Here is a 21,068-nt window from a genome sequence, read left to right as displayed (position 1 = left end):
TGGAAGGGGCGTGGCCGTCCGACACGCTCTCCCCCACGCCACGACGGCAGGAAGAGCCATGAAGCTCGAGCGACAGGGACAGAAGCAACTGGGGCTGCGGCTTCAGTGAGCGAGAAAAGAGGGAGGAGCGGGGGCAGAGAAAGCACGGCCAGGCGAGCACGGCCGGGAGCGCAGGCAGACGCCGCCGGAGGTCGGGAGGCGACGCCGGAAGTCGGGCGGAGACGCCGGAAGTCGGGCGGAGACGCCGGAAGTCGGGCCGAGGCCTCCGGGCCCCTGTCGGAAGCGGCTCGCCAGCGCCGCGGGTCTTCGCAGACGCAGCGGCTTTGGGGGTCGGGCTGCGCGGCGGCCACGGGGTGTTCCTAGGCGCTCGCGAACGCGTCTGCGGGCCACAATGTCGCACCCGTCCCCCCAGGCTAAGCCGTCCAACCCCAGTAACCCCCGAGTCTTCTTGGACGTGGACGTCGGAGGGGAGCGAGGTGAGGAGGAGGCGGGGCTCCGGGGGTCGGGGTCCCAGAGGCTGGGGCGGGCGTGCGGAAGTTTCTGGAAGTTTCTGTCCGGGGGTGGTGGCGGCCTTTGGGTCTGTCTCGCCCGACTTGGCCGCCCTTCCCCACCACCTGCTTTATGTTTGGGGGACATTCAGAAAACCGCGGTTATGCGTCGCGGGGGCTCCCGTCCCCCTGTGTCTCTTGCCACGAGACGTGTATCAGCAGTTATCGCGATATCTGTAAATTAAAGCGATTTTTGCGTTTTTTCCTCCTTGCTACGGATTCTTAACTTAGAGGTCCGTTCAGCTCGGTGGCCATCGCCTCTGTGTCGGCGTTGGGGAAAGTGAGGTGCGTGTGGCGGTGTGGTTGCCTAGGCTACGGTGGCAGCTCGGAGGCGCCTGAGACCTGGTGAATCAGCGCATTGCTTTGTAGCTGAGTTGCTCGCGGTGTGTTTGAACGTGTGAGCAAGGAGACATCCGTATTCAGGGACCGGGGGGACGGTTATGGATACACACTGTTGGCTGGGGGAAAAAAAAAAAAAAGCACCGTATAAAAGTTCCAGATTTTGTTTTATTTGGTGGGCAAAACTGAGGACGTTAAGCCCGGGGTGCAGCCTGGCAGACAGCTCTGAGGACTGCTCTGAAGGGCTAAGGGAGGAGCCGGGATATATGGGAGTTCTTGCAACAAAAACCGGGTCGTGGGAACATCAAAAGGTGACCGTTAACAGAGGAAACCAGACATGTCAAGTTAAGGGACGCCGCGCTTTTCTGTGTATGGGGAGATGCAAAAGTCCGGGCTCACTGAAACCCTTCCTTGGACGTGCACCTCGGCTGCCGGGGGCCAGCGTCCTGTGCTTTCTGACCCTGAGTCTCCTCAGGGGGCACCTTTGGGCTGGCTGCAGCGGCTGAGGGCTCGGTGGGCTTGGCACTGGGCAGCCCGTTGGTCTTTGTGCTGAGCTCCCGCAGGGCTCGCCGTCCAGGCGGCTGTAATGAGAGGGCTCGATGGCTGCAACATCCTTTGCTTACTGGTGCGGAGGTGATCCTCTTCCATTGACCGCGCGCGCGTGTGCGCGCACACACACACACACATATACACACACAGAGACTTACATGTATCAGTACATTCATTTTGTTTTGAAATTTAGTGCCAGGTTTATCTTTTACCTGCCTTAGGAATTGTCTAGAATGTGAACTTTTCAGATTTTGCTTCAGAGGCAGCACTGGGCAGGTTCCACAGAGCACAGAGACTACAGCTGTACCCGCGGCATGGCCAAGGTGACCCCTCAGGATGTTTCATTTTCTCCTGTTGGTTACTTGGTGATGGGAAGTTGTGAGCACATGTCAGAGAAATTAATCAAATGAAAACCATTCCTAGTTCATGGTGTCCTTAAATTGTGCTACTCTTCTGGCTGCTGTGTTGATGATCCTTTGTAAGATGTAGTAAAATAATTGTTTCAAATTCATCTAGATACATGATACTTAACATGAGGTGGACTGAGTTTGAATATTAGAAAAATGACCAAAAAAGAGAACTTGGTATTTCAGTCACCATAATTTTACCAACTCTCCTTTTACCATTTGCTTATTTAGCTGGTTGTTTTGCATACTGACACAGTTTCATTTTTCCTTTCAGTGGGTCGAATTGTCTTGGAATTGTTTGCAGATATTGTACCCAAAACTGCAGAAAATTTTCGTGCATTGTGTACAGGAGAAAAAGGCATTGGACCCACCACTGGGAAACCTCTACATTTCAAAGGATGTCCTTTCCATCGAAGTACGTATGCGTTTTCTGAATCTGGTTCTCCTTATAGGTGATTGAATCCTGTTCTTTAGGAGTTAGGGAAGAAAACACTAAGTAGAGGGTGAGAGTTAACAATTACATATAATAGATTATTATTCAGCCATAAAAAGTAATGAAGTATTGATACATGGTACCATGGGTACAAACCTCAAAAATATTATGCTAAGTGATAAAAGCAAGACACAAAAGGTCACTTGTTGTATAACTTCATTTATATGAAATATCCAGAATAGATAAATCCGTAGAGACAGAAAGCAGATTGGTGGTTGCCAGGGGCTAGGGGTAGAGGGATGGGGAGTGACTGCTTTTAATTTGTACAAGTTTTCGTTTTGGGGTGATGAAAAGAACTTGAAACTAGACAGAGGTGATAATTACCAATACTGTGAATGTACCAAATGTCACTGAATCGTACACTTTAAAATGGTTAGTGGTTAATTTTACGCTATGTAAATTTTACCTCAATTAAAAAAAATCCTCCAAACTTTATGACGCAAAAAAAAAAAAAAAAAAAAAAAATTACTGTTAGTTTCCAAAAGGATGCTTTGACATCTGAGATGATAGCTCAGTTTCATAAAGGTTGGGCTGTGGAAGGTGGAATTAATTATGGGAGGGTACTAAGGTTTATTTCTACAGAAATGGACTACCCTAGCTTCACCAGGGTGTGGCCGTGGTAAACAAACAGAGCTTGGGTAGCTTGACTGCCTGGTGACAGAAAGTTATGCCTACTTCTTGGGCAGGATTGCTTGGGAAGACTGCAGCCAACCTAAAGATTCCGTGTCTTGGACACCTGGTGTGATGTGTGATGAAAAGGTGACTTTTCACACTGTGTAGTCATACCTTTGTTCAGTGGTTATTTGATGGCTCCCCCAATAGACTGTAGGCTCCATGAGTTCAGAAACTGTATCTTCTCACCATTTTGTCCTTAGCATCCAGTATAGTTATTGAGTAGGCCCGCAATAAATATTTGTTTAATGAAGAAACAAATGAGTTAAACTATAATTGAGTATTTAAATTTTTCTAAAACTTGATTAAGAAAAAACAGTGATTTTAAAATACTTAAACTGTTGATTTACTTTCACGTTTAATAAAATACCAAAATATAAGCATACCATGGAGATATTGCAGGTTCAGTTCCAGGCCACCGCAATAAAGCGAATATTGCAGTAAAGCAAGTCACACAAATTTTTGGTTTCCCAGTGCATATAAAAGTTATGTTTATACTGTAGTCTATTGTGTGTAATAGCATCATGTCTGGAAAAAAAGTATGTACCTTAATCTAAAAATACTTTATTGCTAAAAAATGCCCGATTATAGTAGTAACATCAAAGATTACTCATCACAGATCACCATAACAAATAATAATGAAAGTTTGAAATATTGCAAGAATTACCAAAATGTGACACAGAGACATGAAATGAGCAAATGCTTTTGAAAAAAATGGCACTGATAGACTTGCTGTATGCAGGATTGCCACAAGCCTTGCAAGTTGTAAAGAAAAAAAAAACACAGTATCTGCAAAGCGCAATAAATGGAGGAGTGCCCGTATGCTAATAAAGGGTGTGTAGAAAAGAGGTAACTTAGCAGGCCTGGGGCTGCTGGCCTTAGAAGAGTCTACTTGCGGGGTGGCCATTGCCTGGAGTCAGGGGGCGTGGCGCCTGAAGCGCGCTCTGAACCCTGAAGGTGGCTTGCTCTGCCCCGACGCCTTGTGCAGTCTGGTTTGCGCTGGACACTGCTCTCCTGTGGGGTCTGGAATTTTGCCTCCTGCTGTGCAGACGGTGCCTGCAGGGCCAGCCCCGGCAGAGACCTTGGGTGCTGAGTCTCTACAGGGCTCTCCCGGGCAGAAACACTGTGCACATGTTGCTGCCTTTCTTTGCTGGGGGGAGGAGGAATGTGCCCTGTGACCGTCCGTGGGAGCGAGGGAGCATAAGGGAACTCCTGGATTCCTCCAGGCTCTGCCTGTATCTTCTCTCTTTATCATCCAGCTGTGTCTTCTTACTTACTACGTCCGTGTAGTACAGACAGATACTGAGTTCCGTGAGTCCTGGGAAATCTCTGAGCGCGCGGCAGTGTTCCTGGGGACCCTTGCTACTAAGTGATAATATTTGCTGAAGTACTTGCATTACAGTGTAACAAACCTCTTGGGAATACTTGGTTTATTCAGTAGCATTTTTGAGTAACCATTATGTGCCCAGCCATGCACGTGGTTACCAAGGAGGAAAAAAGGAGTTGCTGTACTTAATTGTTTGCTGGGAGAGACAGATCATTATGATACATGTGATAAAAGGGAGGTAGAATCAAGATGCTGCTGGAGAAGAATAAGGAGTTCCAGTTTTGGGGTCTGGCAGCTTTATAGGGGAGGTGGCACATGAACTGATTCTTTGAGTGTTAGTGGGCCGTCAGGGAGTAGGAGTAGCTGCGACTGAGAGTGTGAGAAGCCTGTTCAGAGTCTGGAGTTGCGAACGGGGGTGGGGAAAGGCAGGAGAGCAGTTGTCCTTATTACAACTTGTCCGTTAGTCAGCATTGCTGCAGTCGTCCGTGGCTTCTCATGGTGATTTTCCTTTTTTGTAGTTATTAAGAAATTTATGATTCAGGGTGGAGACTTCTCAAATCAGAATGGGACAGGTGGAGAAAGTATTTATGGTGGAAAATTTGAAGATGAAAATTTCCATTATAAGGTAAAGTAGACAAAAATGCGTGTTTGTTGCTGATAATGAAGGTTGTTATGTGCCTGGGATACTTGTTGAATTAGGATAAATGCCTCAGATGTGCTCAGATCTCCTTTACTTGTGAAAGGTATCATATTTGTAAATATACATCTCTTTTTTGGTTAATAAATTTATTTAATTTATTTATTTTTGGCTGCGTTGGGTCTTCGTTGCTGTGTGCAGGCTTTCTCTAGTTGCGGTGAGCGGGGGCAGCTCTTCGTCGCGGTGCGCGGGCTTCTCATTGCAGTGGCTTCTCTTGTTGCGGAGCACGGGCTTTAGGCGTGTGGGCTCAGTAGTTGTGGCTTGCGGGGCTCAGTAGTTGTGGCTCGCGGGCTCTAGAGCTCAGGCTCAGTAGTTGTGGTGCACAGGCTTAGTTGCTCTGTGGCATGTGGGATCCTCCCGGACCAGGGGTCGAACCCGTGTCCCCTGCGTTGGCAGGCGGATTCTTAACCACTGCGCCACCAGGGAAGCCCCATAAATATACATCTTTAATATGAAAAAATTTCATCCAGTAGTGATTTTATCGGCAAGAATGCAACAGCTATTTCATTGTGATCCAGGTTTATATACTTCAGTAAAGCCAATGTGTTTTTAAGGGTGGCCACCGTATGGCAAAACTGCTTCCAGGAGAAATGTGCTCGTCAGAGGGGTGGTAACTTGTGCATGTTCATGCTTAAATCTGAAGAGCAGCGGAAGCATCGCTGATGGCTGGGGTGTCGGGGGATTTGCAGACTAGCAGCTCTGGTGAACGTCCAGGCCCCTAAAGGACGTCAGGGTGCCTCTGCCCTCTTGGCTTCCTTGTCCCAAGTTGTCCCCATCGGGGTGTGTTGCATCGTTCAAGTTGTAAGAATGGGCGTGTAAGTACAAAAGTAAAGTGACTTTTTTGGAAATGAGGACTATGAGCAAGGTAATTAGGATGATTTGAGAATAAAATGTCGTCAGTCTTTTAAACAGTTTATTGCTTAGTTTGGTCACTGGCACCAGAGTTTATAAAAAATGAAACGCCTTCATGATAAGGAATTAAAAATCCTGCCAGAACGACAAGATTAAAACACATAGGACAACTGGAGAATAGTATAATAATACGCTAGTAAATGCTAAGTTGATTGTGACTTTTTGTGTATGCTGTAGGAAAAAAGTATGACATATATTAGGGAAGACACCGAGGGGGAATGGGTACTTAAGCTGGGCAAACTGGACCTCGCAAGGTGGCTGAGATTTGGTTAGAAGGAACTAGAATACAGATGCCAGTTTGAGGGAGGGATGTGAGTGAGGAAGGACGAAGACGGGAGGAGGCTGAGGAAATAAGGTTAATAATATTGAATATCGTGGGAAAAGCACCAAACTTTTGGAAGGGAGAAAGGAAGCTACCAGAAGGCTGAACACTAAGATTATGTGGTGGACACGTGGAGAAAAGGCAAGGGGGCCTTTTGCAAGGGCATCTGGTTCTTCTTGCCTTCTACACGCTTGGTGGCCTGGAAGGCAGGGCTAGATACAGGTTGAGGGGTAAAGGCACCTTAGGCGGGAGGACTAGCGTGAGTGTTCACGTGTGGCCCAACAAGGAGTGCGTTTAGGAAGCCTCAGGGTCAGGTGGAAGGAGGAAGACAGTGGGACCACAGAGCCTTTGAACAGGCTGGGCCAAGGCAGAAGTTGGGTTTCGGGAGGTACACGGCGGTTCCTTTTGGGCATTCTCTGAAGAAGTGCTTCACCCGGATGAAAGCCGTAATATTTGGCTTCCTTGGAGAGTAGGAAAGGCCCTAACGGAACTTCCAGCCTAAACTGAATGTTAGTGCCCTCGCTGTTCTCAGTGTAAAGAAAGAATCATAAAGGAAGAATCATAATGTAGGCCTGAGAGCGGGAGCCCTGTTGAATGCTTTTCAGAAAAAAGCGCCCCCGTCATAAGAAAGGGCAAAGCCGAATTACTAGATCCTCATCTTAAAGATGAAGCGTAAGCATTTTCTCAATATGGCCGGTTTAGAAGTACCACCCCTGCCCCCCACGATTGTTTCTGTTACTTCATTCGGTTTCATAAGCTTTTCTTAAAGTTTAAAAAGTGATTAAGTATCCCACGTTTTGTGAATTAAAGGTCACAGTTGGTACGAAGTAAGATTACACTACAGCGTGCGGTCTAAATGGTACTGCGGTCCACCCTCGTTTTGTGAGTGGCTGGTAGAGAGTAGTTCAGACAGTAACCCTAACCTTGGTTCTCTTCGATGGCTTACTCCTGCAGCACGACAAGGAGGGATTATTGAGCATGGCGAACGCAGGCCGCAATACAAACGGCTCTCAGTTCTTCATCACCATGGCTCCGACCCCTCACTTGGATGGCAAACACGTGGTGTTTGGCCAGGTGATTAAAGGAATGGGTGTGGCAAGGATTCTGGAGAACGTGGAGGTGAAAGGTGAAAAACCTGCCAAAGTGAGTACCAAGTGACAGGGTAATACCCTCATTATCCTAGCTGCTGTAAGTAAAAGGCTCAGATGATGGTTAGCTGAAAGACGTGAGGACGGCTCTTGTTAAAGAAGCCTGGACCTGCCACTTTTTCTTCAAAGCTGTTTTCTACACTGGGAGAGGTGAGGGCAGTTTAAAAGGAGGTTGTTTTGATTTCAGCATCAGTCTTGCTGATTTTGGTAACTTAACGCTCCTAGACCTGCAAAGCTTTGAGTCAGTGTGTACACGAGTACAGAGAGAGCAGGAGACCAGGAAACCTTGGTCTCCTCTCTGCCGTTTAACTTGTGCTTTAGGCTTGCTCTTGTTATTTAACTTTCCTTGGCCCGTTTCCTCATCCTACGTGAATCATTTAAGGGTTTAGACTGGATTATGTCACTCCACAGATGCTTGTGTTCTAAACGTCTGTGAATCCACACGGCCACCATAGACCCACCCTCACGGGCAGGGCTGTGAGTGGAACTGGGGGCTGAGACCTGCAGGAGGGGGGCCGCCACTCAGTGTGCGAAGGGAACAGTGGTCAGTGAGTCGCAGGCACGTGCCCCACGTGAGGAGAGTTCCGCGGGGAGTGATGACACTTCCGCTGAGTCTGGGTGCGCGGAGCTCTGGATAGCGGCAGCAAGTGCGTTTGCTGCGAAGTGACGCCGCTGCGCTCCCCGGAGTGTGCGCGGAGGTGCGCCTCCCGACGCCGGCCTGTCGTGTTAGAGGCGGCTTGCACGGCGTTGCCTGCGCCTTGCAGCTGGAGAGCTTGTAAACCCAGACTCTTTGTGAAGTCGCCATTAATGTGGTAGACGCGTCTACAGTTCAGGGTTGTTTTTACAGTTGTGCATTACTGCAGAGTGCGGGGAGCTGAAGGGAGGGGACGACTGGGGAATATTCCCCAAGGATGGATCTGGTGACAGTCATCCAGACTTCCCCGAGGATGCAGACATAGATGTAAAGGATGTGAGTACTTTCACGTGGGTTAAAGTGTAAGTACTTAAACTGCTAAAAATATTTAGCCTTAAAATTTTGAGCTTTTTGTATCAGTCTGTCTCAATGATAGAACTTAGTGCTAAACCGCGTTACATACTCAAACCCAACATATTCGTGTTCTTTCTTTTATACAGGTAGATGAAATTTTATTAATAGCGGAAGACTTAAAAAACATTGGAAATACTTTTTTCAAATCCCAGAACTGGGAGATGGCCATTAAAAAATACACAAAAGTTTTAAGGTAATAAAATATTTTTTTATTTATTTATTTATTTATTTATTTATTTATTTATTTATTTTTGGCTGTGCTGGGTCTTCGGTTCGTGCGAGGGCTTTCTCTAGTTGCGGCAAGTGGGGGCCACTCTTCATCGCGGTGCGGGGACCGCTCTTCATCGCGGTGCGTGGGCCTTTCACTATCGCGGCCCCTCCCGTTGCGGGGCACAGGCTCCAGACGCGCAGGCTCAGCAGCTGTGGCTCACGGGCCCAGCTGCTCCGTGGCATGTGGGATCTTCCCAGACCAGGGCTCGAACCCGTGTCTCCTGCATTAGCAGGCAGATTCTCAACCACTGCGCCACCAGGGAAGCCCAATAAAATATTTTTAATAAATTGCTGTAAGAATTTGAAATTGAATTAACTGAAATTCAGGAGTTTTTTCTATTTTTGGCATATTACTTGCAGAGTAACCAGGTGTATTGAAATAGTTGCATTTCTTTGGTTGCTTCCAGATTCTTATTTTGAAAAATTTCAAAACACAGAAAAGAATAGTCCATGGATAGCCATGTACCTTTACGTATGTTCACCAGTTTTTAAGTTTTGCCACACTTGTTTTTGCAGAAGCATTTTGAAAGGAAGTTGCAGACACCATGACGCTTTACCCCTCAATATTTTAGCAAGCATTTCCTGAGAAGCCAGGACACTCTTCTACTTAGCCTTAAGACTATGAAAACATCTCTCAAATATCATTATGTCATCCATATTCAAAGGTCCCCAGTTGTTTCAATTTTTTTTGTTTTGTTTTTACGGCAGTATCCATTGTATCCTTTGGTTTTATGTCTCTAAGGCTCCTCTAATCTTTAATCTCCACGTTTTTTAGTCATTTGCATTTTGTGGCCTCGAAGCCCGTTGTCTCACGGAATACCTTCTGTGTGTGTTTATTGCTTCCTCAAGATTAGTTTGAGGTTACATATTTTAGCAAGGACTTGAACAGGTGATGTGTATGTTTCCTATGATACCATGTCCTGAAGGCACATGGCAGTTCCGCCCGTTTTGAGTTTTGGCATGTGGTTAAAGTGGCGTGAGCCACGTCTCTGTTATGAAAGTACCTTTCCCCTTTGTAAATAGTAAGTCCTCTTTGAGGTGATAACTGTGAGATTGTGTGAACATCGCATTCCTAGCCTTTCATCCAGTGGTTTCAGCATCATTGAAGCCCTTTGCCTGAATCAGTTATTACACTGACGCTTGCAGAACTGCGATTTTCTCAGTCATTCTGCAGTTTCGAGCTGGCATTCTTCTGTTTGAAAGACCCCCCCCACCCCTCCTTTTTTTAAAGTATTACTGTAGTATTTGATCAATTCAACGAATTATACTATTACCGTCGTTCTTTCTGATGCTTGAAGCCTTCCCGATTGTCCGGTGGGAGCCCCTTTCCTGTATCCCTTTGACTGTTCTGTTAGTCTGTGAGCTCTTGCTTTCTGCCACAAGATGGTCCAGACCCATCTTATATGTAACCTTGTGTCCAGATCTGAGTTTCTCCAAGGAGCCCTGATTCTTTTCAGTGGGGGACAGACTCCAGAAACCAATTTCTGGGGGCCAGGCCCTTTTCAGTAAACAGCTCGGAACTACAGTAAACGACAATTCAGAAGCACCACCACAGGGCTCTTCACCTGTCCCCATTCCAGTCCCCGTCCCACAATGACAGCCTTGGTTCCAAACCTAATTACACTGGAAAGTGGGCGATGGAAACCTGAGCTTTACAAATAGAAGTGTTCCTACTGTATAATCTCTAGGTTTGGGGATTGTTCTTAAGTTGGCTTCTTTGAACATTTTGGGAAAGAAGTTGGAACAAGTGAAAAAAAAAATCTTCTAAAGGAAAGCATTTAATAAAAAGATTGTGGTCATTAAGAACGTTAATATTAGCATGTGATCTTTTATATCAGAACTGACACAGCACGTTTTGACCGAGTGGAGGAGAGCAGAGTTAAGTCTTAATGGGGCTGCTTGCTGCTTGTACCCATGTGTTCTCCAGGTACGTGGAAGGCTCGAAGGCTGCTACTGAGAACGCAGGCGGAGCAGAGCTGCAGCCCGTCGCTTTGAGCTGCCTGCTGAATATCGGCGCCTGCAAACTGAAGCTGTCCGATTGGCAGGGAGCAGTCGACAGCTGTTTGGAGGTAAGTCTGTTGATGTTACCTTTTTGAAAGAGTTGGACGATGACTTACTACTTCGAACAAAAGCAGTTTTATGTGACACTACTGTTATCTTATTGCGGAGGACCTAGTGAGACCCAGTGAAACATAATCTAAGTCACTTGATCTCTAAGTATTTTGGACCTCAGTTCTTCCTCTCAAACCATTCATTTAGCTTATAACACTATATCACTTAATTTCTCTGAAGACACTTTCTTCCTCAGCTCATTTATTCATGAAACTGTTGAGCGCCTCTATGTGCCGGGTATAGGAAGACAGCGCCAGGAGCGACTGCGACTGCGGCCCGCGAGGTTGTTAGCAGAGCGTCGTCGCTTTGCGATCTTGAGCAAGTTCCTACTTGTAGAGTCTGAATTTCCTTATACGCCAGGTGGAAATACTGCCTTCCTCCTGGGATTGTCGTGAAGACCGTGTGTAATGCACGTAAAGCGTCTAGCGCGGTGTCGGGAGCAGGTTAAGCAGCTAACAGACACTTCAGTGTTTTAATTGAAAGACCCTCCCCTCGAGGAACTTTTTTGGCAGGAGGAGTCAGTTTCAACGTAGGGTCGTCAGGACTTGTACAGGGACAGTGCGTGCTGTTGGGACACACAGGAAGGTCCCCTGCCTTCACGGGTACGTCCGGGAGTGCTAACTGACAAAGCCGGCAAGGTGGCAGCCTGCCTTCCTTAAATAGAGCAGTTATGACTGCCTCCCTCTTGCACAGTTTGTTTGAACAGTTTTCCAAACTAAAACATATATTTTAGAAAGACCGCCTCTAGTAATTTTTATGTATAGTGCACATTAATCTAGGTCACAAAGATCAGCTATGCCCGAGCAAGTGGAAATAAAATGAGATCCTAATTTAGTGGGGTAGGTGGAATAAGGAATGAGAATGTATTTATTAGGAGGGAGCGTGTGACAGAGGACAAGCTCCTTCTTCACTCTGGATCGCTTTTTGACCTTTGTGAGGCAGATAGCATATACCCTTTTCAGTAAAATCTCGATACTGACCTTTAAAAGATGTTACTAAATACACTATTTTTAAAATGTTTCAGAGGAGAAACCTATTAAAAGTTACTCACGCTCCTGAAAAACCCCTAGATGTCAACGAAATGAGTGTATACAGATTTTTATTCAGAATGCTTTTCTCTTATCAGCTAGGGCCCAATCAGGAGATAGCCACCGCACAGGAATTCCGACAGAGAAAGGTTACTGTCAGATACACGTAAGGGGCGGATTGGAGTAGCGAGGGGCTGGCTAGGAGAGGGAACGCTGAAGAACCTGGCACTGCAGGTGTGTACGTGTATGTGTACGTGCAGAGACGTGTGTGATGCAGCAGCAGATGCTCCCTCTGGGCTGCGTGGAGGCCCTGGGCCGAGACCCAGGCGCGTCGGGGACGGGGCTGTGCCTCACTGCGTGCCCCGCAGCTTGGGGGAGCTCGCGGGGACCTGGAAGGGAAGTGGGTCCCTCGCCCGTGGGCACTGGGCGCCCTCTGCTGACAAAGCAGCGTGTGACTGGAGGCTCTCGGGGCCCAGCGCCCTTAACACAGAACAGTGAACGGTCGGTTTGGAGCTGATGTGCAGTAAATGGAAATCCAGCATGTATACTTAGTACTCGGTATTTAGATAAAAATATTAATTGTATAACTTTCTGTAGGCCCTTGAAATAGATCCGGCAAATACCAAAGCACTGTACCGTAGAGCCCAAGGATGGCAAGGACTAAAAGAATACGACCAAGCATTGGTAAAGTTTTGTTTTAAATTTTACTTTATTTTATTTTATTTTTTAACGTCTTTATTGGAGTATAATTGCTTTACAATGGTGTGTTAGTTTCCGCTTTATAACAAAGTGAATCAGCTATACATATACATATATTCCCATATCCCCTCCCTCTTGCGTCTCCCTCCCACCCTCCCTATCCCACCCCTCTAGGTGGTCACAAAGCACCGAGCTGATCTCCCTGTGCTATGCGGCTGCTTCCCACTAACTATCTATTTTACATTTGGTAGTGTATATATGTCCATGCCACTCTCTCACTTCGTCCCAGCTTACCCTTCCCCTTTCGCATGTCCTCAAGTCCGTTCTCTACATCTGTCTGCGTCTTTATTGCTGTCCTGCCCCTAGGTTCTTCATGACCTTTTTTTTTTTTTTTTTTTTTTTTTAGATTCCATATATATGTGTTAGCATACGGTATTTGTTTTTCTCTTTCTGACTTACTTCACTCTGTATGACAGTCTCTAGGTCCATCCACCTCACTACAGACAACTCAGTTTCGTTCCTTTTTATGGCTGAGTAATATTCCATTGTATATACGTGCCACTTCCTCTTTATCCATTCATCTGTTGATGGACACTTAGGTTTCTTCCATGTCCTGGCTATTGTAAATAGAGCTGCAGTGAACATTGTGGTACATGACTCTTTTTGAATTGTGGTTTTCTCAGGGTATATGCCCAGTAGTGGGATTGCTGGGTCATATGGTAGTTGTATTTTTAGTTTTTTAAGGAACGTCCATACTGTTCTCCATAGTGGCTGTATCAGTTTACATTCCCACCAACAGTGCAAGAGGCTTCCCTTTTCTCCACACCCTCTCCAGCATTTATTGTTTGTAGATTTTTTGATGATGGCCATTCTGACTGCTGTGAGGCGGTACCTCATTGTAGTTTTGATTTGCATTTCTCTAATGATTAATGATGTTGAGCATTCTTTCATGTGTCTGTTGCAAATCTGTATACCTTCTTTGGAGAAATGTCTATTTAGGTCTTCTGCCCATTTTTGGATTGCATTGTTTGTTTTTTTTAATATTGAGCTGCATGAGCTGCTTGTAAATTCTGGAGATTAATCCTTTGTCAGTTGCTTCATTTGCAAATATTTTCTCCCATTCTGAGGGTTGTCTTTTCGTCTTGTTTATGGTTTCCTTTGCTGTGCAAAAGCTTTTAAGTTTCCTTAGGTCCCATTTGTTTATTTTTGCTTTTATTTCCATTTCTCTAGGAGGTGGGTCAAAAAGAATCTTGCTGTGATTTATGTTATAGAGTGTTCTGCCTATGTTTTCCTCTAAGAGTTTGATGGTGTCTGGCCTTACATTTAGGTCTTTAGTCCATTTTGAGTTTATTTTTGTGTATGGTGTTAGGGAGTGTTCTAATTTCATTCTTTTACATGTAGCTGTCCAGGTTTCCCAGCATCACTTATTGAAGAGGCTGTCTTTTCTCCACTGTATACGCTTGCCTCCTTTATCAAAGATAAGGTGACCATATGTGCGTGGGTTTATCACTGGGCTTTCTATCCTGTTCCATTGATTTATATTTCTGTTTCTGTGCCAGTACCATACTGTCTTGATTACTGTAGCTTTGTACTATAGTCTGAAGTCAGGGAGCCTGATTTCTCCAGCTCCATTTTTCTTTCTCAAGATTGCTTTGGCTATTTGGGGTCTTTTGTGTTTCCATACAAATTGTGAAATTTTTTGTTCTAGTTCTGTGAAAAATGCCAGTGGTAGTTTGATATGGATTGCATTGAATCTGTAGATTGCTTTGGGTAGTAGAGTCATTTTCACAATGTTGATTCTTCCAATCCAAGAACATGGTATATCTCTCCATCTATTTGTATCATCTTTAGTTTCTTTCATCAGTGTCTTACAATTTTCTGCATACAGGTCTTTTGTCTCCTTAGGTAGGTTTGTTCCTAGATATTTTATTCTTTTTGTTGCAATGGTAAATGAGAGTGTTTCCTTAATTTCTCTTTCAGATTTTTCATCATTAGTGTATAGGAATGCAAGACACTTCTCTGCATTAATTTTGTATCCTGCTACTTTACCAAATTCATTGATTAGTTCTAGTAGTTTTCTGGTAGCATCTTTAGGATTCTCTATGTATAGTATCATGTCATCTGCAAACAGTGACAGCTTTACTTCTTTTCCAGTTTGGATTCCTATTATTTCTTTTTGTTCTCTGACTGCTGTGGCTAAAACTTCCAAAACTATGTTGAATAATAGTGGTGAGAGTGGACAATCTTGTCTTGTTCCTGATGTTAGTGGAAATGGTTTCAGTTTTTCACCATTGAGGACGATGTTGGCTGTGGGTTTGTCATATACTGCCTTTATTATGTTGAGGAAAGTTCCCTCTATGCCTACTTTCTGGAGGGTTATCATAAATGGTTGTTAAATTTTGTTGAGAGCTTTCTCTGCATCTGTTGAGATGATCATATGGTTTTTCTCCTTGAATTTGTTAATATGGTGTATCACGTTGATGGATTTGCATATATTGAAGAATCCTTGCATTCCTGGGATAAACCCCACTTGATCATAGTGTATGATCCTTTTAATGTGCTGTTGGACTCTGTTTGCTACTGTTTTGTTGAGGATTTTTGCATGTGTGTTCATCAGTGATATTGGCCTGTAGTTTTCTTTCTGTGTGACATCTTTGTCTGGTTTTGGAATCAGGGTAATGGTGGCCTCGTAGAATGAGTTTGGGAGTGTTCCTCCCTCTGCTATATTTTGGAAGAGTTTGAGAAGGATAGGTGTTAGCTCTTCTCTAAATGTTTGATAGAATTCGCCTGTGAAACCATCTGGTCCTGGGCTTTTGTTTGTTGGAAGATTTTTAATCACAGTTTCAATTTCAGTGCTTGTGATTGGTCTGTAGATATTTTCTATTTCTTCCTGGTTCGGTCTCGGAAGGTTGTCCATTTCTAAGAATTTGTCCATTTCTTCCAGGTTGTCCGTTTTATTGGCATACACTTGCTTGTAGTAATCTTTCATGATCCTTTGTATTTCTGCAGTGTCAGTGGTTACTTCTCATTTTTCATTTCTAATTCTATTGATTTGAGTCTTCTCCCTTTTTTTTTTGATAAGTCTGGCTAATGGTTTATCAATTTTATTTTCTCAAAGAATCAGCTTTTAGTTTTATTGATCTTGGCTGTCGTTTCCTTCATTTCTTTTTCATCTATTTCCGATCTGATCTTTATGATTTCTTTCCTAATGCTAACTTTGGGGTTTTTTTGTTCTTCTTTCTCTAATTGCTTTACGTGTAAGGTTAGGTTGTTTATTTGAGATGTTTCTTGTCTCTTGAGGTAGGATTGTATTGCTATAAACTTCCCTCTTAGAACTGCTTTTGCTGCCTCCTATAGGTTTTGGGTTGTCATGTTTTCATTGTCATTTGTTTCTAGGTATTTTTTGATTTTGATTTCTTCAGTGATCTCTTGGTTATTTAGTAGCATATTGTTTAGCCTCGATATGTTTGTATTCCTTACAGATTTTTTTCCTGTAATTGATATCTAGTCTCATAGCGTTGTGGTTGGAAAAGATACTTGATATGATTTCAGTTTTCTTAAATTTACCAAGGCTTGATTTGTGACCCAAGATGTGATCTATTCTGGAGAATGTTCCATGAGCATTTGAGAAGAATGTGTATTCTGTTGTTTTTGGATGGAATGTCCTATAAATATCAATTAAGTCCATCTTGTTTAATGTATCATTTAAAGCTTGTGTTTCCTTATTTATTTTCATTTTTGATGATCTGTCCATTGGTGAAAGTGGGATGTTAAAGTCCCCTACTATGATTGTGTTACTGTCGATTTCCTCTTTTATGGCTGTTAGTATTTGCCTTATGTATTGAGGTGTTCCTATGTTGGGTGCATAAATATTTACAATTGTTATATCTTCTTCTTGGATTGATCCCTTGATCAGTATGTAGTGTCCTTCTTTGTCTCTTGTAATATTCTTTGTTTTAAAGGCTATTTTGTCTTATATGAGAATTGCTACTCCAGCTTTCTTTTGATTTCCATTTGCATGGAGTATCTTTTTTCATCCCCTCACTTTCAGTCTGTATGTGTCCCTAGGTCTGAAGTGGGTCTCTTGTAGACAGCATATATACGGGTCTTGTTTTTCTATCCATTCAGCCAGTCTATGTCTTTTGGTTGGAGCATTTAATCCATTTACATTTAAGGTAATTATCGATATGTATGTTCCTATTACCATTTTCTTAATTGTTTTGGGTTTATTATTGTAGGTCTTTTCCTTCTCCTGTGTTTCCTGCCTAGAGAAGTTCCTTTAGCATTTGTTGTAAAGCTGGTTTGGTGGTGCTGAATTCTCTTAGCTTTTGCTTGTGTGTAAATGTTTTAATTTCTCCATCGAATCTGAATGAGATCCTTACTGGTTAGCGTAATCTTGGTTGTAGGTTTTTCTCCTTCATCATTTTAAATATGTCCTGCCACTCCCTTCTGACTAGCAGAGTTTCTGCTGAAAGATCAGCTGTTAACCTTATGGGGATTCCCTTATGTGTTATTTGTTGTTTTTCCTTGCTGCTTTTAATATTTGTTCTTTCTATTTAATTTTTGATAGTTTGATTAATATGTGTCTTGGCGTGTTTCTCCTTGGATTTACCCTGTATGGGACTCTCTTTGCTTCCTGGACTTGATTAACTATTTCCTTTCCCATATTAGGGAAGTTTTCAACTATAATCTCTTCACATATTTTCTCAGTCCCTTTCTTTTTATCTTCTTCTTCTGGGACCCCTATAATTCGAATGTTGGTGCATTTAATGTTGTCCCAGAGGTCTCCGAGACTGTCCTCAATTCTTTTCATTCTTTTTTCTTTATTCTGCTCTGCAGTAGTTATTTCCACTATTTTATCTTCCAGGTCACTTACCCGTTCTTCTGCCTCAGTTATTCTGCTATTGATCCCTTCTAGAGAATTAATTTCATTTATTGTGTGGTTCATCACTGTTTGCTCTTTAGTTCTTCTAGGTCCTTGTTAAACATTTCTTGTATTTTCTCCATTCTGTTTCCAAGATTTTGCATCATCTTTACTATCATTATTCTGAATTCTTTTTGAGGTAGACTGCCTATGTCCTCTTCATTTGTTTGGTCTGGTGGGTTTTTACTTTGCTCCTTCATCTGCTGTGTGTTTCTCTGTCTTCTCATTTTGCTTATCTTACTGTGTTTGGGGTCTCCTTTTCGCAGGCTGCAGGTTCGTAGTTCCTGTTGTTTTTTTTGTCTGCCCCCAGTGGCTAAGGTTGGTTCAGTTGGTTGTGTAGGCTTCCTGGTGGAAAGGACTGGTGCCTGTGCTCTGCTGGATGAGTGTGGATCTTGTCTTTCTGGTGGGCGGGGCTGCGTCTGGTGGTGTATTTTGGGGTGTCTGTGGCCTTATTATGATTTTAGGCAGCCTCTCTGCTAATGGGTGGGTTTGTGTTCCTGTCTTGCTAGTTGTTTGGCATTGGTGTCCTGCACTGTAGCTTGCTGGTCGTTGAGTGAAGCTGGGTCTTGATGTTGAGATGGAGATCTCTGGGAGATTTTCGGTTTGATATTTATGAGGAGCTGGGAGGTCTCTTTTGGACCAGTGTCCTGAACTTGGCTCTCCCACCTCAGAGGCACAGCCCTGACGCCTGGCTGGAGCACCAAGAGCCTGTTATCCACACGGCTCAGAATAAAAGGGAAAAAAAAAAGAAAGAAAAGAAGAAGGTAAAGTAAAATAAAATAAAGTAAAATAAAATAAAATAAAGTTATTAGATTAAAAATAGAAAATATTAAGACAAAAATTTTTGTAAGTAATAATAATAAGAAAAAAACCGGACAGACAGAACCCTAGGACAAATGGTAAAAGCAAAGCTATACGGAGAAAATCACACACAGAAGCCTACACATACACACTCAGAAAAAGAGAAAAAGGGGAAAAAAAATATATCTTTGCTTGCAAAGTCCACCTCCTGAATTTGGGATGATTCGTTGTCTATTCAGGTATTCCACAGATGCAGGTACATCCAGTTGATTGTGGAGCTTTAATCCGCTGCTTCTGAGGCTGCTGGGAGAGATTTCCCTTTCTCTTCTGTGTTCGCACAGCTCCTGGGGTTCAGCTTTGGATTTGGACCAGCCTCTGCGTGTAGGGCGCCTGAGGGCATCTCTTCTTCGCTCAGACAGGACGGGGTTAAAGGAGCAGCTGATTCGGGGGCTCTGGCTCACTCAGGCGGGGGGAGGGAGCCGTACGGAGGAGGCGGGGCGAGCCTGCGGCGTCAGAGGCGTCGTGACGTTGCAGCAGCCCGAGGCGCACCGTGCGTTCTCCCGGGAAAGTCGTCCCCGGATCTCGGGACCCTGGCCATGGCGGGCTGCACAGGCTCCTGGGACGGGCGACATGGAGAGTGACCTGTGCTCACACACAGGCTTCTTGGTGGCGGCAGCAGCAGCCTTAGCGTCTCAGGCCCGTCTCTGGGGTCCGCGCTGATGGCCGCGGCTCGCGCCTGTCTCTGGAGCTCTTTTAGGCGGCGCTCTGAATCCCCTCTCCTCGCGCACCAGGAAGCAAAGAGGGAAGAAAAAGTCTCTTGCCTCTTTGGCAGCTGCAGACTTTTCCCGGACTCCCTCCCAGCTAGCTGTGGTGCACTAGCCCCTTCAGGCTGTGTTCACGCCGCCAACCCCAGTCCTCTCCCTGCGATCCGACCGCAGCCCGAGCCTCAGCTCCCAGCCCCACCCGCCCCAGCAGGGGAGCAGACAAGCCTCTCAGGCTGGTGAGTGCTACTCAGCACCGATCCTCCGTGCGGGAATCTCTCTGCTTTGCCCTCTGCACCCCTGTGGCTGCGCTCTCCTCCGCGGCTCCGAAGCTCCCCCCTCCGCCACCCACAGTCTCCGCCCGCGAAGGGGCTTCCTAGGGTGTGGATACCTTTCCTCCTTCACGGCTCCCTCCTAGAGGTTCAGGTCCCATCCCTATTTTGTCTCTGTTGTTTCTTTTTTCTTCTGCCCTCCCCAGGTACGTGGGGAGTTTCTTGCCTTTTGGGAGGTCTGAGGTCTTCTGCCAGCATTCAGTAGGTGTTCTGTAGGAGCTGTTCCACATGTAGATGTATTTCTGATGTATTTGTGGGGAGGAAGGTGATCTCCGCGTCTTACTCTTCTGCCATCTTGAAGCTCCTCTCTGTTTTAAATTTCAATTAAAAGAAAAACCACTTTCATAACTCATAATCTAACATTTCTTTAAATGTTTTTTTTTTTCCAATTAAAGGCTGATCTTAAGAAAGCTCAGGAGATAGCACCAGAGGATAAAGGTAAGTTGGCAGTTTCTGTAGTGGAAGTTCATTTTGTCCCTTAAGAATTTATCCTCATGAACCAGCATACCCTTTGTCACTTAGAGGTTGATTTGTCCAGCAGATACTGCAGCACGCGTGCTACAGGCCAGGCTGCAGTCATGCTGCAGAAAGCACACGTCAGGGTCCCTGCCTTCAGCTTACACTCCAGCCGCTTTACACGTGTCTGAAGACTGTTTGCTCTGGTGTCCTGTAATTCTAGATGGAAGAGCAGCATTAGAAGACACAGTATTTAGGGCGGATTTAGTGTTTGGGACCATTTTTTAAGCTGAACGTGGCCGTGACCTAAGTATTCTAGCTACTGAATATGCTTTAGGAAAGTTTTGGAAAGCTGTGACAAAAATTAGCCTGTTTTTCAAATAAACCAAGTACAAATGGTGATTCTAGGTCTAGAGGTGGAAGTAGGTCTTTGGGGAGGCACTTCAGCGGGGCCCCTCTGATGGAAGGGAGAAGGCGCGTCTGTGTCTAAGTCAGTGAGTTCTCTCGGCGGACGGTCTCCTAAAATTGTGCTCTGCGGTTTTTATGTTTGTGTGGTCGCTTTCTCCAAATAAATACTCTGTTAATACGGCTCGCTTACTCTTTGAAGAGTTTTATCATTTTTTATCATACTAAAGCATCAGTTTGCTGGTCAGCCTAATTTTTTGGATGTTTTAAGAAATAACTCATATTACATATTTATTTTGCAGCTATCCAGGCAGAATTGCGCAAAGTCAAGCAAAAGATAAAGGCACAGAAAGATAAAGAGAAGGCAGCTTATGCAAAAATGTTTGCTTAATAAGGAATTCAGTTTTGCTTAAGTATGCATTGATTGTATAAAGCGAGTAAGACAGTTGAAGGGTCTTGTCTAGTATGTGTGATCCCTAATGTGTTCCCTCTGAGACTTCAGTTCCCATTGTTTGCAGCCTAGGAATACAGGTAGGGATTCACTCTTAATAGACCAGTGTTACAAAATATGGTGAAGTTGAACTCATTTTAAATGGCTCTCTGCATTACAGAGGATAATGGTGTCCACTGTATTTTAAACTCCTAGACACATCTTGTTTGAATAAACAGATGAAAACTTAAGTATGTGTGTTGTTTTTCTCAGTTCTTTGATGCATCTCTCTATGACGTGTGTGCAGGGCTGGCAGACGTCTCTAAAGGGTCAGGTAGACATTACAGTCTGTCACAGCTACTCAGTTCTGCACTTGGAGCTCAAAAGC

At 44.5% G+C, this 21,068-nt stretch overlaps 1 protein-coding gene across 2 annotated transcripts; it reads left to right on the top strand.

Annotated features, from left to right (window-relative positions):
- Positions 1 to 40: 40 nt before the first annotated feature.
- Positions 41 to 20,931, top strand: PPID (peptidylprolyl isomerase D). Of its 2 annotated transcripts, none has more exons than XM_057547182.1 (10): positions 41 to 476; positions 2,118 to 2,258; positions 4,854 to 4,960; positions 7,221 to 7,409; positions 8,262 to 8,384; positions 8,549 to 8,655; positions 10,660 to 10,801; positions 12,470 to 12,556; positions 19,785 to 19,827; positions 19,931 to 20,546. In XM_057547182.1, the coding sequence occupies exons 1-10, from the start codon at positions 392 to 394 to the stop codon at positions 20,131 to 20,133; spliced, it is 1,227 nt and encodes a 408-aa protein (XP_057403165.1). In that variant the 5' UTR covers positions 41 to 391; the 3' UTR covers positions 20,134 to 20,546. The 2 variants fall into 2 exon arrangements, with proteins under 2 accessions (XP_057403165.1, XP_007184203.2); XM_007184141.3 differs by lacking the exon at positions 19,931 to 20,546 and adding an exon at positions 20,553 to 20,931 and having other exon boundaries at positions 220 to 476.
- The last annotated feature ends 137 nt before the right edge of the window (positions 20,932 to 21,068 follow it).

Source organism: Balaenoptera acutorostrata, chromosome 5, assembly GCF_949987535.1.
Source record: "Balaenoptera acutorostrata chromosome 5, mBalAcu1.1, whole genome shotgun sequence".
NCBI classification, from domain to species: domain Eukaryota; kingdom Metazoa; phylum Chordata; class Mammalia; order Artiodactyla; family Balaenopteridae; genus Balaenoptera; species Balaenoptera acutorostrata.
This window is presented reverse-complemented; position numbering and strand designations above follow the sequence as displayed.

Bases quoted from the DNA above. Each gene is read 5' to 3' on its own strand.
- PPID (XM_057547182.1), top strand. From the start codon at position 392: ATGTCGCACCCGTCCCCCCAGGCTAAGCCGTCCAACCCCAGTAACCCC. The intron at 8,656-10,659 runs GTAATAAAATAT...TGTGTTCTCCAG, and splicing joins AAATACACAAAAGTTTTAAG to GTACGTGGAAGGCTCGAAGG. The intron at 10,802-12,469 runs GTAAGTCTGTTG...AACTTTCTGTAG, and splicing joins CAGTCGACAGCTGTTTGGAG to GCCCTTGAAATAGATCCGGC.